Source organism: Seriola dumerili, unplaced genomic scaffold, assembly GCF_002260705.1.
Source record: "Seriola dumerili isolate Sdu_G_001 unplaced genomic scaffold, Sdu_1.0 BDQW01000295.1, whole genome shotgun sequence".
In the NCBI taxonomy this organism is placed as follows: domain Eukaryota; kingdom Metazoa; phylum Chordata; class Actinopteri; order Carangiformes; family Carangidae; genus Seriola; species Seriola dumerili.
Window position 1 is genome coordinate 24,133 of NW_019174550.1, and position 20,686 is coordinate 44,818.

A 20,686-nucleotide genomic window follows, 5' to 3' on the forward strand; every position below is an offset into this window, starting at 1 on the left:
TCTCTCCCACTCACTCTCAATTCATCTTTTTCTCTCCAGTAAAGTACCATCAGCCCATCAAATGACTGCAGTGGTGCCGCATGTGACACATCATCCTCGCACTTTCTTGTAAGTAGCAAAGGAGAAAGAGAGCAAAGAAGAAAGACAGAGAAAAGGGTAATTGTGTTCTAACGATATGACATTTTTCTTCCCACACAGTTGTTGGTATCTAACAAAACTTGCAGAGACAAATCGATCTGAGGCTACTAATAATGTCTGGTGAAGAGATTATGGCAAGACACAGGCATCTCGCCTAAAGGCCACTGTTTTGTTTTTATTTTCACTGAGTTCATCTGCTCATGATGACACACAGTCTACCCGGGCTCAGAGCAAGGGAAGCAAAGTTGCTGGAATCTCCATACAATTAGCCTATTTATTCTGCGTCAGTGCTTCAACAAATGTTTCTTGGAAAATGAACAAACAGAATAAGCCAATAGCAAAGCTTCAAGTGCTACCTCTTTGTATGTGGGTCTTTTTTTTATCTTAGCTTCAATCAGGATAAAATAATCATCGCCTAAATAGCATGCCTAAACATGCTAAGTACTATATTGGTAATCTTTAGGTGTCTTTTCTCTCATTTACACTTGAGGCATAGTGCTGTGTGTATCAAATTAAACAGTTGATCAGTTCTCCTGTGTGCATACATACTGTGCATACTATTACTATACATATTCATGTTATGTTTTTTAATGTGTGTGCGCTGCTGTATTGTATTCAGTGTGTTTAATATCCTCACTAGCCATTTGTGTACGTGCATCATGTGCATGTGTGTGCATGCCTTGCGGAAATCTCCAGACAAAGGGCCCAGTGCAATGCTATTAGTCACAGAGCTAACAGTTCAAAGATAGCTGACTCATTTGTGTGTGTGAGAGAAAGACACTTCAAAGATGGCATGCTCATTGGACTCCATGCTCATTAACATTGTGTCCTCTGAGGATGTCTTATACCTAAACTGCGTGATTGTTTTAAGTGTGAACCACAGACAGATAGTGACTGAGTGTGTGTGTGTGTGTGTGTGTGTGTGTGTGTGTGTGTGTGTGAGAGAGAGAGTGTCTGCATTAATGAATGAAGAAAAGACTCTTCCTTCAAGGTTATTTGTTCTTTCTCCCAATTTCTCTTTAAACCACACAACAGCTCGCTCCCACTCTCTATTTTTATTGTCACTGATTTTCCCTCTCTTTATTTTTGAGAGCGGGCCTCTGAGGGATGGTGCTGTATTTTTAACAGTAATCTTATTTCTTGAATTCACCTTCTTTCTGATGGCCTTATTCTCTCTCTCTACCCCAGTCTCCCCATCCATCCTCCCACTGTCTGCCTCCTTCTCTCTTTTGTCCTCTTGTCTTTGTCAGTTTCCTCTCCCTTGTCCATTCGCTCTGTCCACCCACACCACAAACGAGCTGAGCGTGACAGAACAAATATGAGAAGACGCCTCAATTACCGCTTTGCGCCTTCCCTATGCATGCAAACTACTTGCATGTATTTGTGACTGTCTGCATGTGAGAGCATGTGATATAATGCTGGAATGAGTGCTTGCTGACTAATTAACGCCACCAAAGCTCCATTGAAGAAACAATACTTGTTCCATGCTGCTTGCATGCAAAGCTATGGCACATAGGGATGCAGATATCTCTCTGTCTTGCATGCAATATGTAACGGTGAGTATATTCCTGTGCTTACATGCCAACAGAACATTTGCAGCTGCTAATACACTAATCAAACTAGAACTTCTAATAACAGCCGAATACACACAAGATGAACAGATGCAATTAAATTTTGCCTCCAGTTAGTTGTCATGAGGCATGCCACCACTACTAACGTAGCTCTAGCTGTTTTAGGAAATAATTTCATTCAATAATATTCAACTTTCGTCCCTTTAAACAATTTTTACTTTAACTTATACAAGTTTTACTCCAATTGGATTTATACTCCAACTGTACCACAAGATATGGTGTGAGTGACAGTAACATTTATCAGATTTATCTCAAACTTGCAGCTTTCACATAAACACGGGCACACAAATGCAAACACTGTGAAAGGAAAGGAAAAATGGTTTGTAGCAAAGCTGAACTCTGAATTTAACTGAATCAGTGGGATGGAGAGTCAATTCTTCAGTAAGCTGTGTGTGAGAAAGCCTCCTGGTGTTTGTGCATTAAACATTGAGGGTGGATTGTTATTGTTGTCATGGTATGAATATCTGTAGGGGAGATTTAGAGGAATACTCTGACTTTTGTGGCTGAGATAAGAAATTGGCAGCATTTACTACATAAAGTAAGGATTGAGGATTTACTCTGAACACTATAAAGCAAGCTACAGTTTTGACACATTGTTTAAATGCTTAATGAATGGTGCAAGCTGGCTGAGCCTCATGTAAAATGCATTGTGCAAAAGCAAAGAGTTGGACTGCAAATATTCCCCTCTACAATACATAGAAGGTAATGGAAGAAAAAGTCAGAAGAAAATGGCCCAAAATGTGAACTCTTGCATTCATGTATGCTAAAGAATGGCCAGTCTATCTCAGCATAAAGTATTTCAGTGCTGACTGAAAATAGAAAATAAAAATGGAAATCTTTGAATGAACACTGAAGATTGCCCCCATCTTGTTTGTTTAACAGCAATGACTCCCTTGCCACATGTTTTGAGAAATATAAGACAGATTGAGAGACACTAATAGAGAGGTAGAGGGTGATAGGTTGGAGAGTGTGTGTCAAAACTGAAAAATCCCCCAGACTGTCAACAGTGGAGCTGCCTGGGAAGCTAAATGAAAAACTTTTGATCATACAATCCTCCAACTGTACGCCAGTGGAGACGGGAGAAAGGACAACTTGATGATAGGGTGACAGGACGACAGGAGTTTGTTTCACAGAGAGGTAAACAAAGAGGGAGTAACTAGAGAGACAAATTAATTCACAAATAAATGGATAGATCAGTTTATAAAATTACCATTTAGCAATGATTTTTACAAAAAGCTAACAATAGAGATTACACTGACACTAATGGAAAAAATTAATTTAATCGAAAATGGGCATAAAAAAGATGAATAATTCTATTTTAATTATCTTTTAGCTTTGGCAGAAGCATTTCAGGCTGTGCAAAAATGTTTACAGATTTGCTGGAGCTGCACGAGTGCATACACACTCACAAACTCTCAGCCACACTAGGTGACCTAATGAGTCTGTTGTTAAAAAGTGCAGACTAGGTATCACACCGGATATTTCACATTTTAAGTGCCAGCCAGCTCAATGAAAATACATGATCAAACACTCAGCATCTGCAGATTTTAGTGGGGAAAAAACAGTTCCACTAGTTTATCTTCTTTTTTATAATAAAAACTACATTCTGAATTTTTTGGGAAGTGTCAGGTATGCCAATGTGTCAACAGGGATTTGGAAGAGTGTGACAAATTTGCCTTTATTCATGCATGTGTGTGTTCATGTGACTCTCCCAAGGAGACTTAAAGCTGTTGGCCCCTGATGCGCAGAGATTGTGTCCCTTGCTGTTTGCAGTAATGAAAGAGGACACAAGAGAGGTAGACAGAGGTAAAGAAACTCAGGAGATGAGAGGACAGAACAATATCACGCTTTTCTTTACCATTTTTAATGTCCTCGTGGGGACTCATAACTGTCAGATGTAACCAAGCATGTGACAGAATTTGTGTGTGTGTGTATGGCACTTGTGTGTACACACATGCTTTTAAATTGGCTCTCCTGCATGTGTTTGTGTAATGTGTTGGTTCATAAAAAGGACAAGTGTTGTAGTCTATACAGCTGTGTATTTACCTAAGTGACACTTTTAAGACCAAGGAAGACAAATGTCAGACAGTCTGATCTCATCATCACACTTCTCTGATATTATCCAGTGATTTCACTGGGATCTGTGTGTAGGTTTTCCTTTCATCCAATGATCACCTTAGCTAAAGAACATTTAAACCACCTTACCTCTGTTGTCTCTCTCTTGACACTCATTGCAGCTTCCATTACGAGTGTCAAGGCCTCGCCTAAGGCTCCCTCAGGGGGATCTCAGATTGGCTCCTACTCCTACTTGCTCTATCCCTATACATCTTTCATCAATGGGGTCAACACCAAAGTCTTTATTAAATAAAGTTTATTCATTGGTGTTAATTTGTGTCTTTCCTGATTGAAACAGGTGTAGATGTTACATTTCCTCTAAACCGCCTTTAAATTTTAATTCATGTTCATGAACTCTTCAGTGGGAATAATTTGAAGTCTCTGAGAGAAATTAAAACACTGAAGGAAAAGGTTTGATGTACTGCGTGTGTGTACGGGAAAACTACACTACCTTAGATCTGAATGGCTCAGGGAATCCTCCATGTGGTATCCCAATGAACCCCTGCAGGAACTCAACCACAGACAGGGGGAAGGATAACTCGTCGGCCCTCTCCTCCACTTCTGCCCTGGTCAGGTTGTTCTGCACCATGAACTGGGCCAAGTCACCCACGATCTTTGAGGATGGAGTCACCTGAGAGAGGAAATAAAAAGAACTGTGTATCAACCTTATGTTGCAGTGGTAATATTGAATCCCTTACTTTGTTTAGGAAAAGAAAGGAAGTGGAGGATGAAGAGAAGAGCTAATCTCAGCTCTGTGTAGCCCTCAGTGAGGTATTTCTATTTCACCACAGGCTGAGCACAATGTATTAGTACAGCTATTGCACACAGACGATATCTCAGTTTGTTTAAAACAAGGAGAGGTAATTATTTCTCTCTGGTATGTGACCAGTGCTTTTTTAATCTGACAAACATCAGGGAAACTCACACAGAGAATCTATCAGGATAATATTACAGTTTCCCATGGTGTAATCTTGCTTTCAGTTTTTTCCCTACAAAACTAGAAGTTGTTGCAATTGTTTGTCAAGCTGCACCCGGTCCTGCTGTGTAGTTTCCTGTCAGGTACGCAGGTAAGAATGCACATCCAAAATGATTTCAACAAAAGAGAAAAGTGGCGACACAGTCTTTTTTTAACCGAATATGCTGTCGACGAAGATTAAGTACCCACTGACCCGGAGAAAAGAGAGGGCCGGTAGAGCAAAATGAGAAATGAAAAGATGTTTACACCTATACGGTCTCTTTAATCATTTGATTTGGCATCCATGAACAAAACTACACAGTCTTCTCTGAGGAAACAGAATAAACCTGAAAATGAAGAGGGAAGAAGAAAGAGCAGGGAAAACATTCATTTAAGTCACATGTATTCATTCTTTCATTATTTATAATGGCATATCATTATGATAATGGAGATCCCTATTAGCATAATGGTGATAAGTGAAGTCTTTTTTGACTGCAAACAGGACACTGATGCAAATATCAATTGCACACATTACTCCTCTACTGTAATAAATGGAGACCCAGATTTAAGAATTCCAGTTCACTTCCATTTAGTACTCAGAGAGAGGGGTCAATTAATGTGACCCACCAACAATAAAAAACTTTGAGTAACTTTGTACTCATCCTCAGTTCATCCTCTTGCAATAAGAACAAGAGGGAGGTGAAAAAATGTGATAACTTTGTGTCACTCTCCTAAAGACCCAACATCTTTCAAATATAAACCTTCTCTCTCATTTTGGGACCCACCAGCAGAGGGCCACTGTCCTGTGTTTGAGCCACACACATATGTGGGGAGCTATCTGACATCATAAGGACTGCAGAGAACAAAGAGTAGGCCCACACTTTGAGATGCCTATTTCTGTGGCACTGTAGTGCTATCAGATGGCAGAGAGAAAAAAAGAGAGAATAGGTGAACAAATATAGATCAACTTAACATTCCCCAAAGAATTACCCGACAAAATAACTTGACACTTGGTGTGTTTCTAAGCGATATTATGCCAAATTATCCAGAGTGAGACATGAAATATATGAATGGGCTCATGCACAAATGCAGTTCTGGGATTACCACAGCCCTCCTGGGGGTTGGGTGCTTGTGAGGCTAGCTGAGCTCCTGGGATCACTTTAGTCTTTGAACAGGCACACTATAACTTGAGTGTGTGTAAGAGTGTTTGTGTGTGTGCGTGCGTGCATGTGTGTATAAGTGCCTTTAGTCTCTGGAGATGACAGGACTACCAATCATCTCTTTCTAACCTGTTGTAGATAGTAAATACCATCAGTGCAAACACAGCAGTATTAATGATAGAATGCTACAGTTTAGATAAGCTGCATACTAAGCATATTCTATATATAGTATATCATTATATCATTGTACTTCCACAAGGCCCAGTTATCCTGACTTGTAGTCCTCCTTGTATAGGTCAACCTTCAAAAACACTGGCTCCTACACCTCCTATAATGCAAACTGTGTTTTGTTAGCTCTTCCCTGCACGGTAAATGCCAACATCTTTCAAACTCTATTCTCCTGTTTTGCAAGGCATGCTTTCTGTTATAAATTTGTACTCAATTTACCTTCTTTCAGAATAATCTACCCAGTATGTGTGTGTGTGTTGAAATGTTAACCCTAATCAGCTTTTATCTGAATTTAAAAAGGAAAATGGTTTAAAATGATTTTGTCAAAGCAAAAAAAAAATTGAGAACATATAAGTATATCAAACAGAATTTAGGCCCTAAATCATATGTTATATCTCGCTTATCTGGTAGCCAGCAGTCTTAATTGCACAGTTAAGAGCCAATATTCTTTCACTGGCTATTGATGTTGGCAGATTCAACAATATAATAGAGGAAAAGAGACTGTGTGAGCTGTGTGATTTGGAAGAGTGGAGAGCGAGTCCCATTTTCTTTTCTACTGTATGATGACGATTTAAGTGTCTAAATTTTCCATGAAATGTCTCAGCAAAACCCTGCAATATTCTAGTGTGCAGATGATTAAAAATTTAAATGGTTGTTTAATTTTGATGTGTTTACATTTTTCTGGCTATATGGAATATTCAATTAGTATTTACTCAGATTTTTGCCAATGGTTTATGATTTTTTCTGAAGTGAAAGCCTGAAAATCTGATTTTGTGCTGTCTTGTATGGGCAGGACATTTAGATTTTTTTCTGTCACCTTGACATGGCAGGTCTAAATACTACAATACCACTGATCCTTGGCCACCGTTGCTATGGAGAAGTCGTCAGTCAGAGGCGGGGATCAGAGCAGTAGCCAGAACAAAACACAATGCTGCATTCATACTTTCATTCAATACTGCATTCATCGAAAATTTATCCAACTGAATTAAAAAGCAGATTATGTTTCAGTTTTCTCTACACTGTAATCTTCAGCCTCCACCTGCTTAATTTTAAGATCAAAGATTGAATGTTTCTTGCTGAAATATACCTTGGGAGTCTTGGTTAACTTCTCATCTTGAATATTTTTGTACACAGGCTTGTACCTTAAATTTTTTATAATAAAATTGTATTTTCTGCACTGATTATTTAACGGGGAGAATTTCATAACCATCCAACCTGTAGAAACACTCCAACTGTGAGTCACCTCACATTGTCTATGGAGAAAACAAAGAAGACTTTTACTTCTGGGACCAGAAGCACCTGAAATAGCTCTTCCCATTGTGTAACTCTTTTTGGACGTTCATGAGACAGATCAGGGCCATATATTCTAGTTGTTCTGGCACTAGTTATTTGAAAATGGTGTCACAGCAAACAATTCTCCAGTGATGAGCTACATCTCTTCAAAACCAGCCCAAGAGGCCTGTTAAAGTTCGCAACCAATTGGCAAATTTTAAAATCATCCTTGCAAGTAAATCAGTGCATTCTCAGCAAGATACAAGAGAAGAAACGCTTCCTGATAGCAATAGAAACAAGTGTGCACTTGCCTTCAATACTTCCTTTCTGCAACACCTAAAGCTCAGTTTGATTGGGTTCATGAATAGAGAAGATAATGATAAATTGCTTTTACAGAATGACTGTTTACAGAGAAGCTTAAGAGATTTGAATGGGCTGTTAAAATCCCTGGAGAGGCCATTAACTTGGTATAGCTGTGGAACAAAAGCTTACTGCAGAGTTCTGAAATATATCTAAAACACACAAAAAAAGCAGCATGCGTATGCATCCCTCCTTTACCTTCACCCCGTCCTCTCTTTTTCTATTGTTTCCTCTTTCTTTCTGTCTCCAGAGTCCAGTCCTCTCATCCTTTCCACTGCAAAGTTAAGAATTGTTGCTCTTCTCTTTATTACTTCTTCATGAACCATCCTTCTTACTTCGTCCCACTCTAACCCACTTAACTGCTATCTTCAGTCTTCAAAGTAAAAGCCAAGATGTTGACTTTTTACTCTTTCCTCATGGATCACCTGTTTCCCATCCCTCTTTTCCTCTGTCCATCTGCCGGATATTTCTTTTTTTTCGTGATCCACAGCAACATCAGGAGTGTTACTCCCATTATCAATCTCCGTTGATGAATCACCCTTCCGCAACTCTCTCTGGGTGCCACACACACAGGAAAAGGAAATCTTATTCCAACTGTGTGTGAGCTACATATGATGTGTGAGCTTTTCTATATTTTAAGACGAGGTGGGGTAAATCACATCCTGGCCATGCAGGGTTAGAAAAATATGATTTCCTCTGTTCCTGTGTGAAGCTGAGCTCAGACCCTTAACTATTCACTGCAGAGCCCCCTTAGTCTAACAGATATGATAATGCCATTATGTCAGTAGTTCATATCTGTCTTTTATATACAGAGTACACTGTTAAGGATGTAATCATATTTTAAAGGGGAAGTTTAGCTTTTGACTGGAGTGATATAAGTAATCTTTTTTGGGAACCTCTGAGGGCCAGTTGTTATTCTATCTCAAGTCAGAAACCACATTTTATAACGAATAAGACAAAATATACAGGCACGTTACTTTGTTATGAAGGAAACCACTGTTGGAACTGTCAGATAAAAGTTAAGGTCCAAAATATGTGTTTGATGTTTGGCAGTCATGTTGAAGTAAAATTCAGAATTTCTTTAGAAAACTATAACAAAAGGGTTAATCTGGTGAGGATGAAAATGTTGAGAGATAAAGTATTATATAGTTAATCTAAATTTATGAATAAGCAAGACAATTTCATGCTATCACATAGTGTTGGGTGAGCAAAGATGTACAAGATGAGGGGTGTGATGAATACAGTCTATTTATACTGAACAATTAGAACTGAAGTATTTTTTAAAATATGTCACACTGGTTGTCATTTAAACATTAATGTTTTTGCCAGTGCGAAGTAGTAGTTGGCAGAAAGTACATTTGAGTCTGATGGGAATGTCGTTAGATTTAAAGGTATTTAAAAGTACAGAATAGAAATTTTGACCTGATGAGGGCATTACTTGAAAAGTCAGAGAATCACTAAATTTCAATCTGAGCCGCAAATGTCACCCTACTGTTGGCGCAAGAAGAAAAGTCAGGGAATCACAAAAGTCATAAGGATTCATCCTCTGGGGACCATGAATGTCTATAGTAAATCTCTTGGCAACATGTCATGCCTTACTGCTTTGAGAAACATTGTTTCTTCCCCTCACCATGCAGCAGCATTCAGCCCTCTGATCTGTCCATGTCTGTTCTCTTGTAACGTTATGCAGATCTTCGTAAGGCTCATCATCGCATTTGATACATAAGACCTTTCTATTCTTACTACCTCTGTGTCCCTTTGCTCTCTCACACTGCTACTCCTTCTGTCCATCTTCTCACTTTCACTAATGTACAGCTCTCACTAAGTGGTCCTGCGTCACTCCACACTGCTGGCAGCAGAAATCAGGTACTGGGGCGTGTGTGTGTGTGTGTGTGTGTGTGTGAGATTGTAGCGCAGTTATTTTGCATCTGCTTGTATGCTTGTGTGTCATGTGTCTGTGTACTTTGGTCAAACTTGTTTTGAAATGTAACTCTATCCAAACCTGAACTCCCCTAATGGGCAAAAGGATTATATCACCCAGAACAGCGTGTGTGCATCTGTATGAGAGTGTTATGGAGAGAGGGCAATACACCACACACACACGCGCACGCGCACACAAAATAATGCTAGCCAGCCAAGCCGGGAGCAGAGTGAAGAATGGTACCTGTCAGGAGAGGAGGAGACAGGAGAGAGGAGTGATAACGAGAGGAGAGACTCCGAGAGGGAGAGGAGGAGTGGAGGAACGATAGGGAGATTAGGGATACATGAAGGAAGTCTAATCGAAATGAGGAAAGTGGGAGGGAGCGATGAAGAAGGAGATGAAATGGAATGAAAGTGGAGAGGGAGAGACTGGCAGACAAGATGAAGAGGAGAGTGACAGGAAGAGTAAGAGAAGGGGAGAAAGAAAAGGATAGGCGGACGAACCGAGGGGAGGAGAGACAGAGGAAAACAGACAAAAGCAATAGACATCTGCAGCCCCACAGGCAATACAAGGAGTTGCTCCATCTTGAAGTAAGAGAGACTGAGTGTGTGTTTGTGTTTTAACAGTGTGGAGGTGAGTGAATACGTGCCTGTAATTGCAAAAGGAAAGTGACAGAATAAGTGAGGTAAGAGAGGAAGACAGAACACACACACACACACACACACACACACAAATACATATACAACTTGCCCTTCTTATATTGACAAGCTCATGTTGTGACAGATGTAGCTGAGCGAGAAAGAAAAGGGGAAGGAGACAGGAATAGGAATGTATGTTAAAAGCAAAGGAGGAGCGGAAGGAGGCATTGGAGAGTCAGAAAACTTTAGTTCTGGCTGTGTGCTAGTCAGTGACAGTTTCAGGACTTTGAGTAAATAAACTACTCTGGCTCTTCAAGATTAGACTGTTACATTGTGATTAAACAGAGCTGAGACCAATAATGGATTAACTGAGTACGTTTCCAGCCTCTCAAATGTGAATATTTTCTGGTTTTCTTAGTCTTCTGTGAAGTCAAACTGAATGTTTGGATTTTTGATTGTTGGTCAGACTAAAGAAGACATGTAAGTGAATAGTGTAACATACTGAGGGAATATGCAAAATCATTTTCTTACCAAGATTTAGATGAGCAGATTGATACCATTCGCATGTCTGAACAGTAAAGATAAAGCTACAGCCAACAGACAGTTAACTTAGCTTAGCCTGGCTCTGTCCAAGGGTAACAACATCCTCCTACAAGGACATCTAAGCACATAAACATGTTATATCTTGTTTGTTTAATCTGTTCAAAAAACAGTGTGACAAATTGTGCTTTCAAAGGAGGTTATGAGAGCCGACAACAGTTACTTTCTAGAGTCTCTGCTGAGAGAGATCATATTTCCTTTATATATTCCTTTAAAGATGTCATCATGGGCTTTGTGTAGTTGTGATGGATTTTTTACACTTAAAAGACAAATATTGTACTTTTACACTACACAGAATTGGAGAAAAACCAATCAGAGCCAACTCCTACACTGTCAGTCATGTTGTGCTCACTGCATTTTTGAACAGTGGCCCAACGATGGCTGTTAGAAGAAAGAGGTGTGGAACTAAGTTGATAGTTTTTTTTGTTTTTTTCCTGTGGAAACTGCATCTACAGCAATTCCTGTTGACACATGCATGAACACACACCACACCACACACACACTGCCATGCGGAATATCTATACTTTGACTCCAGTAATGGAGCTGTGTGCTTCGTCCACCTCTGCTAACGATCGATCAGTTTAAAAAAACAAATCTGTACAATAACTGATAATGTATTAGCCAATTAATCAAACCCACTTTACTGTAATATATGCGATATTGTGGACTTGTGTACTTAAAAATGAAACACACACACACACTACTGCGTCCTTACAATTGTCAGCGATTACATTATCAAAACAGTGCCTGTAGGATCTGTTCATGTATATTTTACATGATTTTTTCTGTTGCTTCAGCAAATATTCCCTCAAGCAAAAATAATGAGTAGCTTTAGAAATAGTAGTGATGACTTATTACTATCATCTTCTGACAAAGGGGGTTTGTCAGCTTTGACGTCATACTATTCAACTGATGTTACAACACTGTGGGCTGAGCAAGGGCACCACTACGTGACCAGGAGGATGATGAGGAGAAAAGCGACTGGCAGGTGTGCATCAGCCAAGGAGTGCATAATACATGATGACATGTTACAGAACATCTCTGTGAAGAGGCAAAAACATCCTCTCCCTGGCTGTTCTCCAGTTGCTCACCACTCAGCTGTATCAGTTGTTCTGTCTCCATTTTCAAGGCTTCTTCAACAGAAACACACTTTTTTTTTTTTCCTTTCAATTTAGCATTCCCCTCTTCCAGTGTACATTCACCACACTCATCCATTTTAACCAGAGATCACTGATGGGGTAAAAAATGCAGCCTAACACTAATAACACTATAAAATATTCAAGATGAGAGTAAGTTAGACAATATTCAATCATATAAAGGCTGAAAAACATTTCAGGCAGGCCAGTGGAAGATGTGATCCACATCTACTTTGAAGAAAAGCTTCAATTTAAAATTTAAAATACCTCACAAAACAAAGAGGCTGTGTAGAACTACAATCATCTCAGCCTTAAGAGGCCACTTTGAAAAGAAGTCAGGCTCTCTCTATTTTAGAGATACTGAGTCGATATACAGTGTACTTCAATCGAAGACAGCATCCTGATAATACCCACACCCCTTCTCGTCTGTTCTGCACCTCAGTCCATTTCTCCTTTGTGAATCACATAAATTGAAAGGACCTCTTCACACATACAGTAGATCCTAACCTGTGCTTGACTTACTGCCCAAACTGCTGTCTCTCAGATCAATAAATGCTCTCAGTAAGTAGTTCTCTTTCAATAGCGTTTTACATTTTTGGCTAAGAACAAATAACCTTTCACATCTGTTAAATATATGCCATTTACCTCTTCATCCCACATTCTGCTAGTTGTACACGGCTTTATGTCTCAATGGTCTTACTGTAAGCATGGTGGGAAATATCTACTGCCACTGATCATACTCCCCAGCTGCTGTACAGTACAGACATTTGATCTGACCTCCAACTTTCTCAACAGACTATTCAAAACAGTATTAACGCTGAGGATATTTTATACCCCTTCATTTTGCTGAGCAGAGGTCCTTTATAATTGTAAATCAAGTCCATGGATTTAGGCAGATTTTGTGAATTTGCACTGTGCGCTCAGCGAGCAATGTAATGATTATACTCGACTGCACATCTGGAATTAATATTAAGCTACAAACAGTTAGGTTTATGAGCATTTTATAAAATATTAATAATTCAGGACACCCGTTGCTAAAAAACAAACAAGAATTAATAAGCTTGTGAAAGTGAGCAATCACTTAGATGCAAATCACTTGCATGCAAATGATTTGATGATTAAAGGTTACAACTTTTTAAAAAATCTGACATAATGAGAGTTGTTTGTCTTTTTGATAGTGAGGAGGTGCAGTGTACTCAACAAAAACAGTCCTGTAAATATTCCTAATATTTTATGCATTTGGTGTAAAGTTGTCTGAAATTAAGTCCACTGACAAGCACAATCCTTCACCCACAGCTCTGAGTATCAGAGATATGGCTTTGCAGTGCTGTGTGTGTGTGCGTGTGTGTGTATGTGTGTGTGTGTGTGTGAATGCGAGTGTGGGAGATCACAGTCAATGTATATACCTTGGTTGCTCTCCTTACTGACAGTGCAGTGTGTCTACTTTATATCTACATCTGACAAGCACACTCCTCCTCCCTTATCGACAAGCCAACAGTGTGAGAGACGCAACCATTGTCAAGCTAACAGGATACAACAGAGAGCATAGCAGGACCCATAGGCACATTAAGCCAACATTGGCTTGTGCAGTGAAGCCTGCCAAGTCTTAATTGAATTGATAGAGAGCATGGGGAGAGGGTAGAGGAGGTCGGGGGGAATTGATGAGGAAAACAGAGGAGGAAAGAAAATTAGGGAGAGGGGACCCGAGAAGGAAAATTGAGAGAGAGACAGAAAGGCAATAAAAAAAAAAGAAAGACAGAGAGAGAGAGAGAGAGAGAGAGAGAGAGAGAGAGAGAGAGAGAGAGGAGGTAGAGTAATAGGGAATCCACAAAAGCATGTCTTTGACGAGAAAGAGAGGAAAAATAAGAAAAGATGGCTGGCTAATAAATGTGTGTAAAGCAGTGACAGAATGAGAAAAAGAAAGGTGAAAAAGAAAAGTGAGAGGGTGGTTTGATAAAGAAAGAATGCAAAAGAGAGAACAAAATAATTACAGCGCCAGTGTGAACAGGACAAAAGAGGGATGAATCTATTACTAAGATGTGATGGTAAATAATGAAGGGAGAAAACCAAAAGAATTAATGAAAGATAATGAAAAACAAAAAAGGCAGGCAAGAGGTGAATTTAGGCTGAGAATGAAATTGTTGACTGCAGAATTGGTAATAGAGCACCCTCTCCATGACTGCGATTAATGTCCTCCTTCAGGAAGTCAAAACAAAACTAGTTTACTGGAGTTTCTACCCAAATTAACATAACAAGTAGGTGATACAAATAACAGAACTCAGTATCAGTGCTGAATGAGACTGTCCTGCTGAAATAAAAGATGAAGCTCAGTTAAAACTACTTGGTATGAGGACAAAAATAAAATATTTAGTGCTTGTCAGGTTAGGGTAAAAATATCTAGTTAAAGAAATGGGAAAAAAACTTACTTTGCCTTCCAGTTACTTAAGGAAGCCAGGGAAGGTCAAACAGACTGAGGCTTAAAATGAATCCAGACAGCACAGAACGCTGGATGTACCACACTTAATCTGGGATTGTTTGACTCAGCCATGCAAAGAAAGAGGGGCAGCTTGGCAGAAGCAACCAGTGTGACAGGTGCCAAAGCAGAAATATCAAATACATGCCAAAGTTATACTTGTATTTTCTGCACATCTTTTTTTTTAACTTGTCTTAGACACAATGTATTGAGAAAGTGAGAAAGTTTGAAATACACTATGTGCCTGACTTTTTGCATGCAATTGTGTAACATTCATAATTGTTTATTTTACCATCACTGATTCAAGCTGTTCTGTGTGATAGGATAATAATACCATTTTTTGAATATATTCTTTCCTGCCAAGTCTGGCATGAATAACTGTAGATAAATTAAATGTAGAAATGTGTGCAAATTCTACATGCTACACTCATGATAATTAAGTGGGATTTGTGATGTTTTATGTTAATGTCTCACCTTAATGAGGTCCCCTAGTAGTTTGTTGGCTTCAGTGTAGGCCTTCTTCACCTCCTTGAATTTATTTCCCAGTCCCATACTATGAGCCTGCAATCAACCACAGTGAAACAAGTAACAGTGTGAATTAGTAGAGTGAAATTACATTTTTGTTACTTCCTGTTTAAGGAAAAGTCAAGGCATTCTGGGCAATTTGTTGTCAACCTGTGTCTTAAAGCTATAACTTGTGCAGCGACACACACAGCTCTTAAATTTATGGTGAAGATGCTCATGTAGCAAAGGCCAAATGGGCTAGTATGACATCCACTGAAAACTGTAATTTGCTCCGTAGTGCATTACTTTAATACTTATTGATATAAACAGGTCACAACATGGCTTTGGGTTGTGCACCCACATATTTTTGCAAAGTACTGTAGATTCAGTCTCTTTCAAATAGTCTGTGACAGTTTTCAGAAAGTAACTGTGTGCAGCGCACTGTTGATTCTTGTTCATACTTAATGTGCCATACAGCATAAAAAAACCCCACAGAAAATAAGTTGTTCAAGCAACATTTTCATTCAGTTTCTTCAGTGTCTTTGAGCACACTAACAAAAGAAAATGTATTGTTGTAAAGACAATAATTCATCAGAATTAATAATCATTATCAGAAGTAAGAGAAAATAAGTAGATTGATGTTTTTAAAACTAAGACTGTACACCTCTGAAAAATTTGAATATGATATTTTCTGTGCCATCACTCCTTAAGCTGTCAAACAAATGCAAAAACACTTTATAGGTGCATTGAGTTGGAATTGTACGTAACAACAGTAAATATAAACGTAATGTTACATTGAGCTAATCCCATGTTTACATCTTCTGAGATGCACCAACCACCTCCAATACTCCATCCTAATGCATTTAAAATTATTTAGCTTCAGAATCAAATCACTAACCAAAAAAAAACACAATAAAAATGGACCAGAATAGCTCACTGTACCTGGAAGTGAAGGTTGGTGTACTGTCCTCCTGGTATTTCGTTCTCATAGACATCAGCGTTGCCAGATTTCATTGTGGCGGTGCAGTCAAATGGAGCATACAGGCCTCTGGCTACTTCCCAATATTCACTGTAGTCAAACACCTTCTCCAGAGCAATGCCTGCGACAGAGCAGAGCAGAATGACATCAGAGAGACGGTCACCATGGACTTTTTTCTTTTAATGAGACTTGACAACACTGATACCATTCATCTTATGGCAATGCTGTTGAAGGCGGAAACAACATATGCAAAAACACTGATAATACTGTATGTTTGTGTTTTCAGTGTGGAACATAGGGAGAAATAAAAGCTTTATAATTAAGTTGACTTAATAATGGGTTGAACTGGGTTTATTAGAATCATATGCTGCATTGACCAAGATGAATATGAATATAGCAATGACTAATTGCCAATTCATATTTAAAGGCAAAATCGGTCACTTTGTGATCATTTTTGCCATCCCTCCTGAAAGGGAGATGGAATTGGTGTGATATTTACTATAAATATAGTGGAATTATTGTGAAAGCTTGTGTGGCAACCTGCCATTTATCTGAATTAGTCATCTCAAAACTTCTGCCAGCTAGTAAATTGTGACAGCACTGGGCTTATGCTGTTGAGTTTGATGTTTGATGTTTTTTTTAAGCATACGAAATGTCTGCCAACCCATCAGGTAGGTGGATGTGTCTCCAACCACAGCATAGTGTGCTGGTTTTTATGATTTACTATACCAGGGTCCTCACTCTCCAAAGAGTCAGCAAACCAAAATGTCAGCCAAGACATTTCTACTGTGTATCATCTGCCAGAAGCCCACTTTTGGATAGCTCTTAAAAATCGCATTAAGTCAAGAAAATGTTCGACCTAAAATGGTTTAAAGGGCTGAAAAACAATGTAGGTAAGGTGTACCATTAGCCTTTAAGTTAACTTGAATTCACTGCATTTTCATCTTGTCTTTGCTACATCAGAGCCGCTCATTAAATCCCTGTGATATTTTGTGATCCTTTAAAAAAAAAAAAAAAAAAAAAACATCTGTTGCTCATATTCATGACATTCTGCTGCAGCCAGTTAAGGTGTGCTAAAGCTGATTACCTTGAAAGGAAGAATCTGCTTTAATGCCGTGACAGACATGGCAGTACATTGAGCTTTTGGCTAATGATGACAAAAATCAGCCATGTTAATGAGACAAACTTAGCTTGATACATCCACAACAACTAAGTGACAGGCTTGATTTTTTTTTATTATTCAAAGCGAGTACGTACTCCAAAAAGTGTTTGTGTGTTTCCACTGTGATCTTGGCAGGGAAATGGAGCTACTGTGAAATTAATGTGAAATTAATGTGCATGTTGTTGCTTCTCAAATTCAGCTGCCTGCCAAGCCAGCCAGTAATTAGGTCCATTTCCTTCTCTGTTTGAGAACACCATTTTTGTAGCTTTCATTTATGCTTCTATTGTGAAATTACAACCTCCATTTACAAGGGGAAGTGACGGCAGGTTCAATGTGACGGCTCTGTTGATTCAAATGTCAGGTCAGATGAAACTCCACCCACCTCCAGCTGAACATCTCATATGCACATATCATGCACTCATGGCTTCAGTTAGTGAACAAAACAGAGAGAAGTAACTGAGTTCTTCCAGCTGAAAACACAAAAGAGCTCTGCCCTGATACAAAAATATGGATACACTGCAGTCTGCTCTCTTGCACCGAGGTAGGTTAGGCTAGGTGATGGATTGTTAAATATTGGTCTAAAATGAAAATGCTTTAAATGAGGGCATGTTGTAGTTCTCTGACTGACTGTGCATTTCACTAAAACCATTCACCTATGTTGTAGCTGTGCTGGAGATATTTCAACATTTCCACATGCCTCCGCTTTCCCAAGGAGAAGTCTAATTAGCCAAACAGCACACCTATGAGAGCAGGAAGGTCTTGTGAAAGCTGAATCAACTAATTTAAATGATTAGAAAAGCACCATGGCGAGGAGTGCTGCCATCACTAAGCATCTTCCTCAACCAACAGCAAAGCTGGCCACACCAGTACTGTGTTGTATCTACTCAATGTGATCACCTAACATATTTTTCACAGCATATTTTTACACTGTTTTCTAGTGACAAGGTGCCATCAATATACAACTCAGAAGCAGTGCAAACTCACTGTTGCAGGAGACAAACAGACACAGGCACATATTTATGGTTGTAAAGTTGTATACCTTCTTTACACCTGAGACAGCCACACAACCACAGTTTGTGCTAAATGAGATAATGAGGGCCAACCAAGACGCATGGATGAAGACAGATGAGACGCAAGAAGATTCAGGGAGAAAAGGAGGGAAAACTGAACTCAGATGAAGACAGGGAGCTAAATGTGGGTTCACCTGCCTCCCTGTCTGGTTCAGTGGCTGTGAGAGTCTGTCTGGTTTGAGTATCTACAAACAGTTATAGTAGTAATAGTAATATCTATGCTTTGTGTGTGTGAATATTCCACATGATGTGTTTGATGTCTGCTACATCTTGAGTGGCTGCACTGTCATTAAATCCATGCATGAAACATGCTTTAAATGCTGTGTCAGAGAAACACAAAGGTCACCTTAATGTGTCTCACCATTAAGCTGCACAAGTGTTTGTGAATATGTATGACCTGTTTTAAAGCCAAAATGTATGGGTGTGTGTGCACAGTGTGGCTGACTGAATAAATACAGAGACAGTTTAAAGACAGATGAATTAACCAGTGACCTCTGCTTTTGCCATGTCTTCAGGACAAAGAGAGACTGAGGGAGATACTGAGGGATTGGAAGAGAAAGAGCAAAGAGAGAGGGAGTTTGAGGAGGTGAAACTGGTATGTGAAGTTCTGTTAATTACTTTATCACTGAGTGAGAGGGAGGGAAGGAGGAAGAGTATATAGAGACAATGCAAAAGAAGCGTGGGTGATAGGAAAAGGCATGAGAGCATAGAAAGGGAGGGAGATAGAGGAGGCAAAGCTCACAGCACAGCACTGACTACTGCTTTGTAAGAGAGAGGGGAGAAAGAAGGGAGGGAGGGAGGGAGGGAAGGAAAGCAGTAAACAGACTAAAATCATGAAGAGAAAGAAGTATCCAAGGCAGTGCTCTGCTTGATTACAAATGTAGTGAGATGGGCGAACGGAGATGGAAGGGGGGAAAAGCATATAGACAGGAAGACATGAAAAGATGAGCACAAGGTGACAGGTATAAAAGAATGTGGAAGTGAGGAGGAGTTTGTCTGCATGTGTATTCATAATGCATGTACCGGGGTCACATCAGGATAGAATCTAAGTATGCACACACATGTGTGTGAGTGTGTATGGGAGACATCCTGCAACCGACTCTCAGTCCCAAGTGAAGCAAATTGAAATTCCATGAATAAACTGACAGACTTGAAAACCTCTCGCTCTTGAGTAACGACCTTGTCTTTCTCTCTCCCTCTCCTTTTTTTCTGGGTACTGTATGCTCACAAATTGATATTCTGTCACTTAACTGGATGGGAGAGTTTCTCTCACTCTGATACTCTGATGCAGTAATATGTCATGTTTCCTACCTTGCCCAGAACAATATTTACCAGTTCCACAGAATGGATGTGAACCTGTTGCATTCAGCTGTTGGTTAAGTGTGCAGATGTAAAGAGTAGCAGTGAAGCAAGAGGTTTTCCCTTCAAAGCACAAGTCACACATCACCACTACAGCATGTCTTAATGGCTCTGTTGTTGTGTTGCTTTATGGACTATTACAGAAATAGCTTCCTCTTCTATGACGGAGTTCTCCCTGACTGACTGTTAAATATTGCTACAGACACAAGTCCAGCAAAGAAGCTTGTTCACAAGGAGCATTGCTTTTTATTATTATTATTATTAGCCTATATTGTTAAAGAGCAACTAAACACCAGCTGAAATTCTTGTTTTTGCTGAACAATGGTTTAAGTTCTCACTTTGCTGATGAAATGTATAAATGTACACCAGGGAGAGTCAGTACACTATGACATCACTATCGAATGCAAAAAACCCTCTGACTACACCTCTTACCAGAGCTTGACAGCACAGTCAAACACCGTTTCTCAAGCTGGTATTAAGTTACTATTTAAACAGTTAAAGTGTTTTATGGTTCCTCCAAGATACACAAATGATGTTTAAAGTAAAGCATGCACTGTGAGATGTATGTAAACTAGGACAATTTGCAGGAAGCCTTCATGATTTTACAAACAGTACCACATGCAAGCTTGGTAACACAGCCAAACAAAAGCATGCTCAATTCCACAGAGGTTTGACACGGCTGGACAAGGATTATTGTATATTAATTATTATTATTATTATTATTATTATTATTATTATTATTATTATTATTATTATGTACACTGCATCTATGAGAATGTCTCAATAAACATGCACTCTTCTCTGTGCATTCTTAGCATCAGGGCTAATCATAATACTATGGCATATCAAACTTATTGACGTGCATTAGTGAGGGTTTTATCTTAAGATCACATGGTCTCATTTATGGTCTCTTAAATGCATAGATGGTAAACAGTAAAGTATCTGTACCCAAATCATCAGAACAGAAGACAAAAAGTTGTCCATT

General features: G+C 39.2%; 1 protein-coding gene across 1 annotated transcript in view; it reads right to left on the minus strand.

The window, feature by feature from the left end:
* Positions 1–20,686, minus strand: part of pc (pyruvate carboxylase) — a 282,921-nt gene that overhangs the window by 18,140 nt on the left and 244,095 nt on the right. Inside the window, exons 20-22 of the mRNA XM_022758332.1 lie at positions 16,074–16,231; positions 15,102–15,188; positions 4,336–4,515 (exon numbers count right to left, since the gene is read on the minus strand). Coding sequence (XP_022614053.1) covers positions 4,336–4,515; positions 15,102–15,188; positions 16,074–16,231 — 425 coding nt within the window. The remainder of the gene's footprint in view (positions 1–4,335; positions 4,516–15,101; positions 15,189–16,073; positions 16,232–20,686) is intronic.